Genomic DNA, 17,201 nt, shown 5'->3' on the forward strand with positions numbered 1-17,201 from the left:
AGAAACCTTTAAAAATTAAACTTTTGAAAGGACACCTAGTCACATATAACTTTTCCTTAACCTCTCCAGAGGCACAGAGGGAGTATTCCACATGAGCAAAAGAGACACGCTGGCTTATTCTGCTTTAACTGCACATTTCAAATGGAAAGCTTATTTCTATTCAGCAGGCACAGACAGACGCCTCTATATCATTTTTCCCCATTAGTTCTCTGTGTACGTTGTGTATTCCTTTAATTCTGTACCTTTAAATGAAAAGGTATGGTGGTACAAAGACCAAATAGTTAAGCTTCTCTTATTATGTCCATGGAGGCCATTCTTAAATTTTAATAAGAGAAGACTCAATTTTCATAAGTTTCTTTTCCAAGTCTAATTTAAAAAAAAAAAAGAAGAAGTGAACAGCTTGGTTCCTTAAGTTACTAAAGTATGAGGATCCATTTGTAAAACAGCTTTCATCCTGAATACTTAAGTTTGTGAAAAGATGGTAAAATCATGGAGAGTATGTTTTAGCAACTCCTTGCTTATACTGAACACTCAGGGCAGTCCCTAATTAGAAGCTAAATTCTGACTAGAAGATTGTAGGGGTGTGTGGCCCAGTTGCTTCAGAGCTAGAGGCTATAGAATTGATCCCCATGGAGGCTAATAAGCTTCACTGTATTGCCCAGTAATGCCCAACAACTATGACTTAACAGTCTGGCCTGGTTTGTCCAAGACACAGGGGTTTCAATGCTAAAACTGGGAAAGCCCTCAGCAACTGGGACAAGCTGGTCGCCCTATCCATAACTATAGTCCAAGTAGGTGACCAACTATTCAATAAAAAGATTTGTGCAAATTCATCCCATTAGTGGAAAAAAAAAAAAACCAAAACCTTAGACTTCAAAGAATATTTAAATGTCATTTAACAATCAAAATTTTACTAGTATCTTGAAAAATTGACCTTTGCTCTCAAAATTAATAACTAGGTCAAAAAGACTCCTCTGAGTCAAAACACTCTGATGTTCTTTCATGCTCTTCTGCCTACCAGGACCACAATTAAAGTCCCTTCCTGCCTCTGCAGTCGCCACCGACCAGATTATGCTGGGCTTCTCTTTGGCTCCATGCTACAGTCTCAGGGTTTCCCAGGTGGCACTAGTAGTAAAGAACTCGCCTGTTAATGCAGGAGATGTAAGAGACACAGGTTTGATCCCTGTGTCGGGAAAATCCCCTGAAGGAAAGCAGAGCAATCCACGCCAGTACTCTTGCCTGGAGAATCTCATGGACAAAGGAGACTGGTGGGCTGCAGTTCAGAGGGTCACAAAGAGTTGGACACAACTGAAGTAACTTAGCACGCATAGTATCAACAGAGGAAATAGTGATTTAAAATATTTGTGTGTATGTGAGTGTGTGCATGCGCACACACACTCAGTCACTCAGTCATGTCCAATTCTTTCCAACCTCATGGGCTGTAGCCCGCTAGGCTCCTCTGTCCATGGCATTCTCCAGGAAAGAATACTGGAGAGGGTAGCCATTCCCTTCTCCAGGGGATCCTCCTGACCCCGGGATCTGCATTGCAGGAAGATTCTTAACCACCTGAGTCACCAGGGAAGCCCTTTAAAATATCTGTACTATTTCTTATTTATAGGGGGACGGGATGAAGTAAGATCTAGACTTGGCCACACCCTACAGTATCCATCATACCATTTTTATATTAGAATAAAATACATTCTCACCAATGACTAAAGTGTTCCCTAGCAGAGGCAAAGTACCTGGGGAGGGAAATTAATTTTAAATTCTGCAGCAATAAAGTACTTAATGGGACCATGATGATTTGAAATTTTTAATAAATTCCCCAATATCCTTATCACTGGGCAATGTTTTAAAGCAAGCACTTCATAGGACAAAATATAGCGCCATGTCTATTCTGTCCTATTCTCAACAGGATATAATGAAAGAATGTTTCATGATACTGAGTTTTCAGGACACTTTTCTCCTCTGCACTAAGACTAAATAGCAAATACTAAAAACAAAACAAAAAAAAAAAAAAAAAAAAAAACTACCTTAAACATGTCCCAAAGCTTGGCACCCAAACCTAACTTTCTTATTTCCAGTTACTTTCCAGCATAAACCTTTCACCCTGACTAACCTGTGGTTTCCTCATTATCTTCAAAACTGGCCATATGCCAACTCAAGAATGTTCATTCAAATGTGCCAATGATTTATACAATTCCTTGATTCTTTAAAGACCACAGTAGTGTTTATGAAGCATCCCTGGGAGCCTGGCCCAGTGATCTCACCAAATGCTACAAGCTTTTCCTGACTGGCTTTTTCAGAGATTGGTCCACTGATTCAATAATTCATCACAGACTCCTTTCATATGGATATGCTGTAAGTCTGCAGCTGGACAAGCATCATATATAATCTATATACTTCAGTAGCACCTAGCTCACGTAGTGGTTCCTCAACAACTGAGCTGAATGATGATCATGGCAATGGAGTAAATATTCTCTATGCCACTGGCTCAAAAATGAGCAAGGAGCAAACCAGAAGCAACTGGGGAGTTTTTCTGACTACAGGTCATTGAGCCCTGTTACCTGGAGTACATGGGATGGGGTCCATCAGGGCATTCTTGTATTTTCAAAAGCTCTCCAACTGATCCTAGGAGTTCAGGAAATTTTAACCATGCCATAGAAGGGAGTCTCAGGGTAAAAGTATCATGAGATTCTTCAAGCTGACCCACCAAGGTAAAAAGGATGTCTCCCACCACCATCAACCCTACTTAATCCTCTGACCCAACTATAAAACTAACAGAAAAATGTAAATTCACTCAACTGTTTAAAAGAAGAAAGAGTAAATCCACAGTCACACTCTCATAGTGCTATGATTTTGTATATTTCTTTTACTCGAGCTATCTGCGTGGCTTAGCAATATAATAGTACAAATTGTATAACTTTTTTAGTGTTAAACAAGTTTCATGTTTAAAGACATTTTTATTAAACACTTTCACTTTCTAGATTTGTTTAAAATAATCAGCATTAGCTGGAATGTCTGATTTGCAAATAGCAACATTTTGTTTGTGCAGATGTTACTGTCATGCTACAAAAAGTTGATTTAGAGTTTTTATTTTTATGAATCAAGGCTATTAAGCAATTTGGCAGCCTTTCTAAAACAACAGCTTTGTTTAAATAGATTACTGTTTCCTTACATAGTAGTATTTTAATTCTCCACTTTTGCAAAACTTTATACAGATAAGATGCCAATATATAACTATTTTATGAAACGATAACATATTTTAGAGGAAAAAAAAAACAGCATGCTCTTTATCAGAAAAAAAACAAGCTATTTATTAATTATCTGCTTTTGATTTTTACGTTTTAACTTTAAAAATGGACATTAGAAGCAAAATTTAAAGCAATAAATTTAAAAAACAATAAAAATTAGACAAAGGATGTCAATAAACCATTATCAGAAGAAAAACTTTAAAGATCAACATTTAAAATATCAAGTTTTGCTAGAAATCAAAATAAAAAGAAAACTGAGCTAAATAGTATCTATTTTTTCCCTACCAAACTGACAAAGTTTTTTGTTAAACTAGTATAAACAGTATGAAGAAATGGTCAGAGTGTGAATTTTACAACCCTCTTGAAGGTAATCAAAAGCCTTAAAAATGTACATACTTCAAGGAATTAAATGGACACATTCAAACAGAAATACATACATACGGAAAACATGTTTAGTCACACATATACAAATTCAATACAGCATTATTTGCTATAGCCAAAATCTGGAAGCAACTTAGGTGCCTGATAATATGGTGTTAATTAAGTAACAGTAGCTTTTTTTTTAATTACATGCCTAAAGAAATGTAAAACGAAGGAAAAATAATAACTTTGTGCTTGTTGTTCCTGGAGAAAGATAAGAAGGAAAAAGTCGGAATATTAATATTTAATAGTATAATGCCAATTTTGTTTCAAAACAATATGAAATATGTCTTACTAGAAAAGTGAATAGTATTATCTCTGAAGAATGGAATTATGGGCAATTTTTCTCTTCTTTGGGCTGTTTTTCTCTTTTTCTAATTATCTATAGAGAGGATCTATTACTTTTATACTCAGAATAAAATTAAAGCTGAATATAATCTAAAAACTTCAAAATTCTCCATAATAAGCAGAATAAATCTACTAAGCAGATAAATGGGGCTTCCTTGGTGGCTCAGAGGTTAAAGCGTCTACCTGCAATGCGGGAGACCTGGGTTCAATCTCTGGGTCGGGAAGATCCCCTGAAGAAGGAAATGGCAACCAACTCCAGTATTCTTGCCTGGAGAACCCCATGCATGGAGAAGCCTGGTGGGCTACAGTCCACGGGGTCGCAAAGAGTTGGACACGAATGAGCGACTTCACTTTCACTTTCACGCCTTCAGTTCAGTTCAGTTGCTCAGTCATATCTGACTCTTTGAGACCCAATGGACTGCAGCACGCCAGGCTTCCCTGTCCATCAGCAACTCTTATGGCTACATATATGCCTACAAATATGCCTTTATTATAATATTTTTCTTATGTACTAAACATTTAAAGGAAAAAAATTACTCAAAGGACAAGAAGCAATGAGTACTTATATCTTTAAAAACATTCTGTTAGCATTTTTTACAAAACACTCAAACCTGAAAGGAAGGTGACTCAGTCTCTGACCGTCTACACCAGCACATACCGCTCCAGGGTTGGTGACGATCATGCCTTTGCATTCTTCTGCGTATTTCTGCCACTCAAGTTCTTCCCACTGAAGCATATTGGCAATCTCCTCTTCGGGAACAAGGGCTTTGCTACACCGCAGTAAGTAAAGGAGGATCTGGTGCATAGACAGCACTTCTTTTCCTCCATCTCAGGTGACAGTGGAGAGAGAGGGAAAAATAAGAGTGCTCAGTGAACAGCCAGTCCTCTACCCAATCAGGAAGAACAAGACAACGAGAGAAGAGCACTTGTAAAAAGGTAACTTAGAATTTACATCGTTAAACCATTGTTTAACCGGGTACCAAATAACAGGCAAGCCATTTGTTTCACTGATGAACAGGGCTCATAAACCATCTCTTTACGAAAATGGCAACAACAACATTACAAAGATAAAAGGCTCTATTTCTGAGGTAGGAATATAAAAAAAGGTGCCTACCTGAATAAATTTAAAACCACCTAGTGTAAAGAATCACAGTTTATAACATACAGAACCATCTTATATTTTAAATATTTTATCAGTCTTTATAGGGTAACAGATGACAGTTGACGTTACTGATTTAAGGAAATTCTAAGCTTTTATGAGATTATGGATGTTTTCAATAAACTATTGTTGCATTATGGTCTAATTTTTTGGTGTTAATGTGCTGTACCTGCCATGAGAAACAGAACTAAAGAGCTTATACCAACATCATGAAGATCATTATGGAGTTAGTACATGGAAAAAATACCAAGTATTCTGAGACTTAAAGAAGCATATATTACCAAGTACAGAGGCTAAAAACAACAAAGAACATAAATAAAATACCTTGGAAAAACTCAATTAATCTGGTACTTCGTGAAGCAAAGCCATTCATCTAATATGCACATTAATTTCAGGTTCACAGGCTTCTGCCTTCTCTTTAGGTTTAGCTTTTGTTTTTTTTTTTTTGGCCACAATGTATAACACACAGGTTCTTAGTTCCCCAACCAGGGATTGAACTCACGCCCTCCTCATTGGAATCACAGAATTTTAACTACTGGACTGCCAAGGAAGTCCCTGGGTTTATTAGCTTCTTGACCAGTATGTACAACCAACTTTTCTCTGCCTAGTCCCACCCAAAGGAAGGACAAGAGCCCTGATGGTGTAGAGAACAATAACTGCTCTTCCCAAGGTCATAAGATGCACTAGAAACAGTAGTATAGGGCCAATCACTTCATGGAGAAACAAGGGGACCAAGATGCTGGAGACAGGCAGGCATAAATGAGGGGGTCCTATTTGTGCTAGAAGAGTTTATGACACCCAAGGAATCTATGATACTAGAAAATGGAAGAAGATAAAAGTTTTTAATTTGAGTTGCTCTGGGCTAAGATCTTAGGCCTACACTTCTAAGACAGAAGACAGTAAGGATCAAAATTTATTTTTGATTTGTGTTTTTCTATCTCAGATGCTGCTCTGGAATTAAATGGCATTGCTGCTATATGGCTACTATATATGTAGGAATGCATTCATTTATTAAATACACATTCATTCATTCAATAATTACCAGCACCTATTATGTAGCTGGCCCAGGAAACACAGTGCTAAACAGCCGAAACTCTTACATTCCAGAGGAGAGAAAGAAACAATAAAAAACAACTACTTAATAATAGATCAGAGATGAGGGCTCTGAAAACGGATCAAACTGGGCAACTATACATAAAAGGGTGATCACGAAAGATGTCTTTGAAAAGCTGCCATCTGACAGACTTGAAAGAAGCAGAGGAGCTCTATGTGGCTACCTGGGAGAGGAGTGTCTCTGGTAGAAAAAATAGCCAAAGCCCGAAGGTGAGACTGATGTGTTCCAGGAACTGCAAAGAGGCCAGGAGCAGAATGTAAGAGAGGCAGCAGGGAAATCAGATCTTGCAAAGCTTTACAGAGCACAGTAAGCTCTCTGGAAGTGACTCTCAGATGGGAGCATGTTTTTCACCATTATGTGCCTGGCACTATGAATGGTCCCATGTAACAATTATGGAAAAAAACAAACAAACAAAAACATAAGCTCCAGGACTTTAAGAAGCAAGCTGGCTAACGATGATTAATCACAACAGTTCCTAGAGGTATCTCTGCAGGTAACATTTTGAAAAGAGTTCTCTTAACTAAAGACACTGAGTCTCTTTGAAAAAAAAAAAAAAGTAACTAAAGTAGAAAATACAATCAACCTACATGAGGACATGTTCTGTCTACTGTTACTATTATTCACAGCAGTAGAAAAAAATGGCCTGCCTCATTACTAAACATCTGCCTTAAAACTACAAGTCACCTTTGATTAACAAACTTCCATGGTTAAGGACATATTTCTCAGACTCTGTCTCAACAGACATTTTAATCTGCCTGCATGTGACATGACTTTCTCAATCAATGATGCTTTCCCCTTTGCTAAGGAGCCCAGCAAATCATAATGTCCCTCGGTCAGTCTGAGTCCATGGTAATCTCTGCTTCTGGAGGGAGCCTGAAGTAAGCAGGTGGCCAAGAGACCTCTAAAGCCAGAGCAAGTTGACTTATGCTTGCATGTGTTAACGTAAGGAGCAGCAGGGATAAAGGAAACCTAGCCCTCAGAAGAACTGCCATACTGAGGAGATTCTAGGAACCAAGGAAAGGGTAAAACACAGTAAGATTACTAAAGAGGACTGTGAGCTTATAAGGATACATCAGTGGAGGAGAGTGTTGTTTTGCTATAAGGATTAGAGAAGAACATTCAGATTTTATTTGGGAAGGTTGGAAGGAGAAAAGATATGCAATTCTAGCTATACACATTGGTGCTGGAAGCCACCCCACGGTTACAAGTGGCCAACTTCAGGACACTTCAAATAAATGGGAAAAGGATTAAGGGCACTGAATTTAAAGGGAAAAGAATAAAAAAAGAATCAAAGAGCTACTGAGGGGGAGGAACACTTAAGCCTGCAAACCAAGGGCACTGCCTGATTTAGGAGAAGAGTACCTGCGAGATAAAGAAGGCAGGCCACCAAGTGCTCTGAGAACACGTCTGCCTAGTTTGGGTGCAAAGGTGCTGATGAGGGAGGAGAGATTTATAGCTGCATGGAACCAGAAAGAATTTTTTTAAAACATACACACATCAGGCGCGAGGTAATGCTAAAGGAGAAACTATAAACCCATGCTGAAAACTGGTAAATATTTTAAAAAACAGCTAAAATCTAAAAAGATAGATATTTATTGTTGTGAAAAAGTAGAAACTCAGGACAGATAACATGAGGTGAAACCCTTACAGGAATATAAGGAAAGGCAGACAGAACTAGAGAGTCCCACGGAGCCCATGGGGCAAGAGCTCCATCCCTCACACCCAGCCTGGCAAAAAAGACATTGCAGAAATATTTGTGGGATGACTTTCTGAAGCAGATAAATAATGTGGCCACTTGCTCGCAGACTGCCACGAATGTACTAATGTTAATGAATTGGCTCTTTTGGTTTGTCTGCTTTGCTACATGTTTATGTTGGGGATTTATGGAACTATGTCACTGAGGGCTAGGAAGTAATCTTTATCTCATTGGCTGAGATAAATAGGACCCGATATAAATGAGAAATTAGAGCGGGTAAGCTAAGGTTAGCAGGAATTCTGCCAGCGCTAGGACTGGAACCGTGACAACGGCTCATTATTTGGGAAGAACTGGAGTTTGTGTTTCAGGGAATGAATCTGGACAGTCATTAATGAACTGACAGACTTTATAAACTGTTTCTTAGAGACTTAATTCTCTCAGTTTATATTGCTTGATGATTTATATGGTTATTGGGAGGAGGGGCAGTTTGCTAGGGAATTTGTGTTAAGAATATACTGGTTAAATGAGTAGTTCTCAAGAGTATAATACTCAGTTTTAAGAAACATACAATACTGTCTTTCCCTACACTGAGAATAACTATATAACTGCATTACCTATATGCAGACATATAATTATGCCTCCCAAATATTCCTACAGAACACCTTTATATAATCTTAACTTTTGAAAACTTTTATTAATAGCACAGAATTTTCTCAACCCTCCAAAAACAAAGCTACATTAAGACACTGTATCAATTTATGTCTTTTTCCAAACTACACCTCCCTCCTGGGAATTCTGATATACTTTCTTCCTCTCTGGCCCTCTGTGAGCCATAGCCAAAGAACTGCTTCTCCAAAATGAGACAATTTCCAAAAATCAATCTGCTTGACAGTTGATTTGCAAAATTGATTTGGGATTCTCAAAGCTTTACTACAGCAGTGATATAAGCAATCAACAGGCTTTCCCGTAAGTGTAGCCTTTCTATCTTGAATTATGCCCTGCCCTAGCCCTGGCTACAGTCAAGATAAAACTCTAAACTGGCTCTAGGAGAGCCCATATCAACTAACTACTAAAGGTGGAGGCAGGGATAAGGAAAGGAACAAAAATTTGAGAAAACTCTTCAGTTCAGTTCAGTTCAGTTCAGTCGCTCAGTCGTGTCCGACTCTGCTACCCCATGAACTGCAGCACGCAAAACTCTTGTGATATCAATAAACTGGTTGTTCTGTGATTTGACTTCTCGTAAACTGACCTGCACTGAAGAATCCTTGGTTTAATCTATTTGCTAAACTTTGGATAAATTTGTATAAAGCAACTGAGACAGCTGACTTCAAAGCAGGCCCTAGAGGAACTAGAGAAAAACTGTAATGACTCATAAACTTTCAATGTATGTATTATAATAACCTGTTACGAACAAAAAGCTGATGAGAGTAAGAGGACCACGAAATACCTAAAACACTATAAAAAGCTGTTCATTCTCACAGGAGTTCAAGTAAGAGGCAAATATTAATAATAACAATGAGATAACTATTTACGTATCAGATGCTAGTAAAACCCAGTGTGGGCAGATGTATCGGAAAAGGGTGGTGTCAAAAATGCTGGTTAGAACTACAAACTATGTCCTTTCTAGAGAAAATTTGGCCAACTCTTTCCAAATTTAAAATGTGCATACTGTCTTAACAAATAATTACTTCTAGAACGCCACCTTATAAAAACACACAAATGCAAAAGAATAGATGCATAAGACTATACCTGAAGTATTTACATGTAACGGGGCAGAGAGGTGGGCAGGTGGGAGCGGGGGAGGGGGTTAAGGAATAGAGACTTCCAAAATACTCCTGACTACAGGAACTGTGAAAAAAGAAACCCAATGTCTATTCATCTATAGAATGCCACACAGGTGTTAAAAATTAAGGCTGTGTGTGTGTGTCTGTGTGTGTGTGTCTGTGTGCGTCTGTGTGTGTGTGTCTGTGTGTGTGTGTCCGACTCTCTGTGACCCCATGGACTGCAGCCTGCCGGGCTCCTCTGTCCATGGGATTCTCCAGACAAGAACACTGGAGTGGGCTACCACTCCCTTCTCCAATGCGAATTTCAGTAGTAGTAGTTTAGCCGCTCAGTCGTGTCCAACTCTTGTGACCCCACGGACTGTAGCCTGTCAGGGTCTTCTGTCCATGGGGTTCTACAGGCAAGTATACTGGAGCGGGTGGGTTGCCATTTCCTTCTCCAGCGTATCTATATAGAGGATGTCTGAAACAGCTGGGTAAAAAGGTCAAGTTGTGTAACGCGTTTAGTGTTATCTCACTTAAAGAAAAAAGTATAATTCTCTCTATATAGGTTAAAATAAATACAAATCAAACCACTTATAGCACCTACTGATTCCCACGTCTAGAAGCTGGTGTTCACTTTTTTACTTCATATACTTTTGTACTGTTTATATGTGTGCACGCACACACACACACACACACACACACAGAGTGGACACAGTTAAGGGCAAAGGTAACACTTCAATTTTGTGAAGAAAGAATGGTGTTTTCAATAAATGGTGCTAGTCAACTGGATGTCATATTGAAAATAATGAATCTTGACCCATATCTTACGTTATTTACAAAAACAAATTTGAGCCATATTATAGGACTAAATTTGTAGAAAACATAGGAGAGTATCTTGATGACCTAGAGGCAGGCAAAGTTTTCACAAACAAAAGACAAAAAGCTCTAAGCAAAAAGGAAAAATAAGAATTAAAATTAAGAATTTCTGTTCATCAAAAAAAAAATCACCATTAAGATGGTGAAAAAGCAATTACAGAGAAGGTATTGGCAATACATATATTGGCCGAAAGACTCATATAATAAGTATATATAAAAAATACCTACAAATAAACAAGAAAAAGGAAAATAAAGCAACAGAAAAATGAACTGGAGGCTTGAATAGGCACTTCAAAAGTCAACAAGGAGAAAACAAAAGTCACCAAGGAAATGGTCTATATATGAAATGGTGTTCCATTTCATTAATCATTAGGGAAATGAAAATTAAAACCATACTGTGATACCTCTGATGCTCATCAGACTAGCTAACCTGAAAAAGAAAGAAAAACGCCAAGTGTTGGTACAAATGTGGAATAACCTGAACTCTTATCTATACTGCACATGGGACAGTGAAAAGGTACCATCATTTTGGAAAACTGTTTGAAAGTATCTACAAAGCAAAATTTAAAAACATCCAGAATTTCCACTCCTAGGTATATATCCACTACAGGAAAGCATAAATATGCACATCAAAAGGCATGTACAAGAGTTTGGTGAACATGCACGCTATCTGAAAGAGTCAAAAACTAAAAATATACAAATGTCCATTAATCACAGACAGGTTAAATACATTTTAATTTAGTCACACTGTGTAATACGATACAGCAATGAGAATGTGCCAACTACAGTTAACTATAACAGGTATTTCAAAAACAAAATAAAGAAGATAGAAACAAAAAATATATACAATTCTAATTTTTATAATTCAAAAACAGGTAAAACTAATACATGCTATTTTCAAGACAGAATAGAGGTTGCCTTAGGGGGTCGAGTGTTGACTAGAAAGGGGCTCTTCAACGCTGGTAATCTTGAGTGAGGGGCTGGGTACACAGTCATATTCACTTGGTGAAAATTCACTGAATCTTATGACAAGAGCACTTTTCAGTATTTGTGTTCTACTTCAAAGGTTTATTTTTCAAAAATGAGAGATAATACCAAAGCATGAGTGAAAACCACATTCACTCTCATTAATAACAAAATATATGAATATTTAACTAAGGCACTCTTATGACCAATTAAATAAAGTCTGTAAACAAGTATTTACTGAGCCCCTGCTATGTGCCAAGGAATATGTTAGTACTTATACAAGACAGACGGTTAAGGCCTCAGCCTCATGGAGCTACAGTTGGAAGGAAGAAAGCAAAGAAACAAAGTCCAAAATGTGAAGGAAACTAATAATTCATTTTTACAGTGGCATAAACTGATGGGATTCTTTTGATAAGAAATTTGGTACTATGTATCATGGTCTTTAAAAAATATCCATCTACTGGATGAATTACTAAAAATTAGGATGCAAAACATGTATCAGTATGATGACTAGCATGTAAAAAAGTTATGAAGGGAAAAAAATGAAAATATACATCAAAATGGACACGCCATTTTGAACTCACCATTTTCTAAAGATTTTTAGTGAAGTCATATTGTGAAAAACGAATCAACCATAATTTGCCATCCAATAACAAACTGCATTTTATACAGAAAAAGGCATTTTTCTGTATCCATCTGAGTTTTTTTTTTTTTAAGTAAGTATAGTTTCAAAGAAAGTCTAATGAAAAAGTCAATTCTGTTTAAAAGTAAGCCAAGAAATCTTTTTCTTTACAACAACCTGAGTGTCATCCCTGCATAGTTACAAGAAACATTTTGTGAGAGTTTAAATCCCACAAAGTAAATACCTGACATAGGATTTTTCTTTAAGATGATTTTAAAATAAATGTCCACATTCTCTTAGAGATTCGTTTGGTCATAAAATTCCTAGAGGCAGATAGACACAGAAAGGAAAGGCTTTTCAACAAACTCATTCTAATACCATTCTCTCATAAGTTTACCATTAAAGCTCCATTACAAAATCATAGATTCATTCACTTGAAAAGAAAAAAAAAAAAAAAGGACCCAGGGGACTTCCCTGGCGGTCCAGTAGTTAAGACTCCATACTTCCACTGCAAGGGGTTGGGGGAGTGGTGATGGTAAGAGGGCCACAGGTTCCATTCCTGGTCAGGGAACTAGGATGCTATGTGGTACGGCCAAAAAACAAAGACAAAAAGAAATAAAATACGCAGATATACAAAAGAAAATGTTTTGAATGCATTTTCCAAACAAAATAAACATTAACAATAATACTAAAAATATGATTAATGCTATGTTAAAATAAGCCACCTTGACTGAATAGACTGAGGAGAGGATAGCAAGGACGAAAGCTGGAGGAAAATCTACACTAGAACGACTAGATGAGATAAAAGCCACAAAGGACGAATAAGAGAGCCAGAAGGCGAGTAAGGAGCGCGCAGCAGGCAGAACACACTAAAAGCCCAGGTATCGTATCAGGGAGGGGATGCAACTGAAGCGTGTCCACTGGATTCGGCCTGACATCAGCAGCTACAGCGGGGTGACGGCAAGTAAGGGGATGCCACAGCAAAGCCAGCCTGTGAACAGCCCAGAATCCAACAGGCTCCTGGACGGCTTCTGAGGCACGGGGGAGGCAAATGCTCCCCGACGTTCATGAGGAGGGGAGCACGAGCGTGACGCTGAACTCGTGAACTGCTTGCTGATATGTAAATATGGGCAGAAAGCTGACATGCTGGGAAGCTCCCCAGCTGAAATTATAAACCACAGATTTATTGCAGCAGTCATTTTTTTTCCCCTCCTGTATCACCGAGAGGCCCAAATTATCAGAGAAGAAAAGGCAAATGGTTGAACTGACATTTCCACAGAAGGTGGTAGTTACTAGCACAAGGAGCTGAGGCCACCAGAGCTGAGAAACAAGTCAGAGAATAGGACTGAAGCAGGAAAGCAAAGAAAGGTGGCTGCACACATTGAGAAAAAAGAAGATTCAAGCAGAAGCAAAGGGAACAAGGAAATGAGGAACTGGAAGTATAAGTGGATGGCTCCAGAAAGTGAGACACGAGAATAAGAGTCCAGGGAAGAATTCACTTAGGATGGTGAAGATTTTACAAACAAAAAGGCATCCAAAGCCCAACCATTTAAAAAAAAATTCTAGATACAATGCCATGTTTCACAGTTAGACTCTTGACAAAAATTTTAAAAAGTTAAAATATTGCTTTAAAAAACATAGCAGTCATATATTTACTTATATATATGTAATATAAGTATTATATGTAATTAAATATATATTTAATTTCATGAGAATAAATTGTTCTTCACTATAAAATGAATAAAAGTATATGTCAAAAAAGAAAAAACTCCCATAATACCACTATCTTACAACTGTTACTGCAGTTATTTTTAGCATAGTTATAATCATATTGTTTATAAAATTTCATAAATTGTTTTCTAATTAACTATATGCATTTTTTAAAGCCACATACATTTTTCCACTTTAATTTTAATACTTGCATGATATTTTATCAAGTAGACTCTCAAAATTTTGAAATCAATTCTCCAACTGCTTATCTAATTTGGGGCTATCATAAATTATACAGGGGTATAAATCAGCATGTATAATATTACATTTTCATGCCTCATGTGAGAAGTAGATAATTAAGTGTCTGAGGTGGGAAACTTGTCCATAAAGATTGAAAGGAGAATGGCTTGTTTTCAGATGTACAATCTCACCAGGTCACTGACAAGCCAAAAGATTTACCTGGAAGAAATCTTACAAAACGTGGCATGAAATGAAATCTTGGACAGCAGGGAGGACTGTCTTCAAACAAAGGACCTAAAGCAAACAAGTGAGAAGGAAAGAAAAAAATAAATAAAACTGCCTTGAGAAACAAACACTGAAACTTAATTCCTAAGATTTATGATAACTACAAAAAAAACACCTACACCAACAGAAGCAGGGACATAACAAACACTGCCCCCACTCCTACTCAATAGCTAAATCAATCAGGTGGTAACTGCCACAAACATCCCATGAAGACTGCAGTGAGGAGACCCCCCCAAAGAAAGGGAAGAATGAAAGCCCCAAGGATATACACAGTATATAGCATATACAGTAAAACTAGTTTTAGAAATTCAACGATATAAAGATTTTTGTTATAACTGAACTACCGCATGATAAATATGCTTGTGTTTTTGCTGAGTCCCATTTCAATCAATACAACTGGGGGATAAAACAGAAATACTATTCAAAATTTGGTTTGAAAAGCTGTTCATCAACACACTGTTTTAAAAATAAATAAATAAATGTCTGATGGAATAGAGGCATTTCCAAGAGTGAATTATTATCCAAGAACCAAGTCTCAAGTTTTGAACTGATGTAGCATACAGTGTCAGAGAAGGCAATGGCACCCGACTCTAGTTCTCTTGCCTGGAAAATCCCATGGACGGCGGAGCCTGGTGGGCTGCAGTCCACGGGGTTGCTAAGAGTCGGACACGACTGAGTGACTTCCCTTTCACTTTTCACTTTCACGCACTGGAGAAGGAAATAGCAACCCACTCCAGTGTTCTTGCCTGGAGAATCCCAGGGACAGGGGAGCCTGGCAGGCTGCCGTCTATGGGGTCGCACAGAGTCGAACACGACTAAAGCGACTTAGCAGCAGCATACAGTGTGTGTGTGTTTTAAGAGTTAACTAAAGTTCTGTTTTAATGAACTGTCATTTTGGAAGAAGTTTATTACAGTAAGTCCAACAGACTTAAGATATTAACTAATGAGATTTCCCCAATGCAGATAAATCAAGGTAGTTATTCAACATAACTGATACCATCTTCCTAGGTACCAGTTACTTAACAATTAATGGTAATCCTCCATAATGGACATGGTCCATCTGTAGTTAAATGAGACCCATAACAACTCATTTATGTCAAATGATAAGAAGCATGCCTATGAATAATAAACTTTTCCCTGCAGTTCAAAACTGAGAGGAATTTCAACTATGTACCCCCACTTTTTTATAAGAGTTTTCACATAAACCACAACATTCTCCCACAAGCACTACACTTTTCTTTAAATCCTATTTACCTTTGAGATTCCAGTCATACAATTCCAAAATATCTCTGAATAGGAATAATGAAAAGAGTTCAAGTCCTTTCACACAAAAATTCTGAAAAATAAACCAGAAACTCAAATTACTGTAGTACTGCAACTATATATTAACTGATGCTTCAGCTTGTTTTAGTCAAGTGTTTTAAAAAGTGTCTAATGCAACTGTACTAAAACAGTTTAATTTCCTAAAAAACTTGGCCACTATCCTATAGTAGCTCAGTGTCTTAAAACATTAATGAACTAAGCAATAATGTCATTAGAATTCCTAAGAAAATGTGGGCTTGGCCCTTCTCAATGTACAAATAAAGTGATGTGAAATTTAAAAATCAAAGTCTCAATGACACTGAAGTATAATTTATGATAAATTATAACTAAATAAACTTATACTAGAGTAAAAAAAATAAATAAATAAAAATAAAAAATAAAAATCAAAGTCTCTTTTATGTCATATTTTTCTAACCCAATTATAAAACATACCAGAATCTCTTAGGGACTTTCTGTTAATTCAAATTGCACACTGAGCAGCCAGCTCTGATAGATGTGTACCCAGCACCGCCCCCCGCCACCTCTGCTCACCTCCACCCCTCAAACACACCCACAATCACTACTGCCAAGTTACCATAAATTAGAGGTCTCTGTGCCAAAAAAGTTCCAGCTCTTAATGAAGGCAAATAAAGGGCTACGAGAAACGACAAGACTTTGTACCAAAATTTCTGCTGTAAACAAGCTTAACAGATGATATATCTGCAAGTGAGACTTGTCTCATAATTCTTCCTCCTACTTGTTTTGCTTGGGGTTCATAAATCACCCTGCGTGAGATCACGCCAGAAGTCATCAACTTTTACAATAGCAAATGAAGGCTTATGACCTTAAAAATCAAAAGGAAGCAAAAAAGCCCTTCCAAGCTGAAGAATGAAGGGGCGGCCCTTTCTCCTTAATTCTTTTTGAAAGACAGGTAGAATTAACAGGACTTGCCCAGAATGAAATAGGTGCAAACTAAGCATGCGTGTCATGCTCATCAATCCCCATGGGTGCTCTGCTGCCCTCGACAGAGCCACACTGTTAAACAAGGTTTGCAAGAGGAGCCAGGGGCTCAGGAAATCGACCCCGACTCCAACACAATGTTAAGTGCACAAGCTTGTTTGCTGTCTAGTTGTTATTTCTTAGTGTGATTTGTTGACACCACTAAAGTCAAGATCAGGCAATGAATCATTCTGAGATTCACATTAATCTTGCTTTGGAATTTTAAACCTCTTGCATATATTTAGATAAATCTGCTGCTCAGCATCCGCAGTGAAAAACAATTAGGAAAAATATGTAAATATATGGGAAGAAAAATGAACCAAGCATTGATCTTGTCACTGGAGATAATGAATAAGATTATTCCAACAGTTATCAGATTCAGTTTCACTTTTCTAATTTCCTCTCTGATAACGACCAGTAACCAAAAGCTGTCCCTTGTCCAAA

General features: G+C 37.6%; 1 protein-coding gene across 4 annotated transcripts in view; it reads right to left on the reverse strand.

Annotated features, from left to right (window-relative positions):
- DROSHA (drosha ribonuclease III) overlaps nucleotides 1-17,201 on the reverse strand; it is a 120,100-nt gene that overhangs the window by 58,386 nt on the left and 44,513 nt on the right. For all 4 annotated transcript variants that reach the window (XM_040262277.1, XM_040262274.1, XM_040262275.1 and 1 more), the window contains 3 exons: nucleotides 15,711-15,792; nucleotides 14,391-14,465; nucleotides 4,681-4,850 (listed from right to left, as the gene is read on the reverse strand). In XM_040262277.1, coding sequence (XP_040118211.1) covers nucleotides 4,681-4,850; nucleotides 14,391-14,465; nucleotides 15,711-15,792 — 327 coding nt within the window. The remainder of the gene's footprint in view (nucleotides 1-4,680; nucleotides 4,851-14,390; nucleotides 14,466-15,710; nucleotides 15,793-17,201) is intronic.

The sequence above is a fragment of the Oryx dammah genome, unplaced genomic scaffold (assembly GCF_014754425.2).
Source record: "Oryx dammah isolate SB20612 unplaced genomic scaffold, SCBI_Odam_1.1 HiC_scaffold_20, whole genome shotgun sequence".
Lineage (NCBI taxonomy): Eukaryota > Metazoa > Chordata > Mammalia > Artiodactyla > Bovidae > Oryx > Oryx dammah.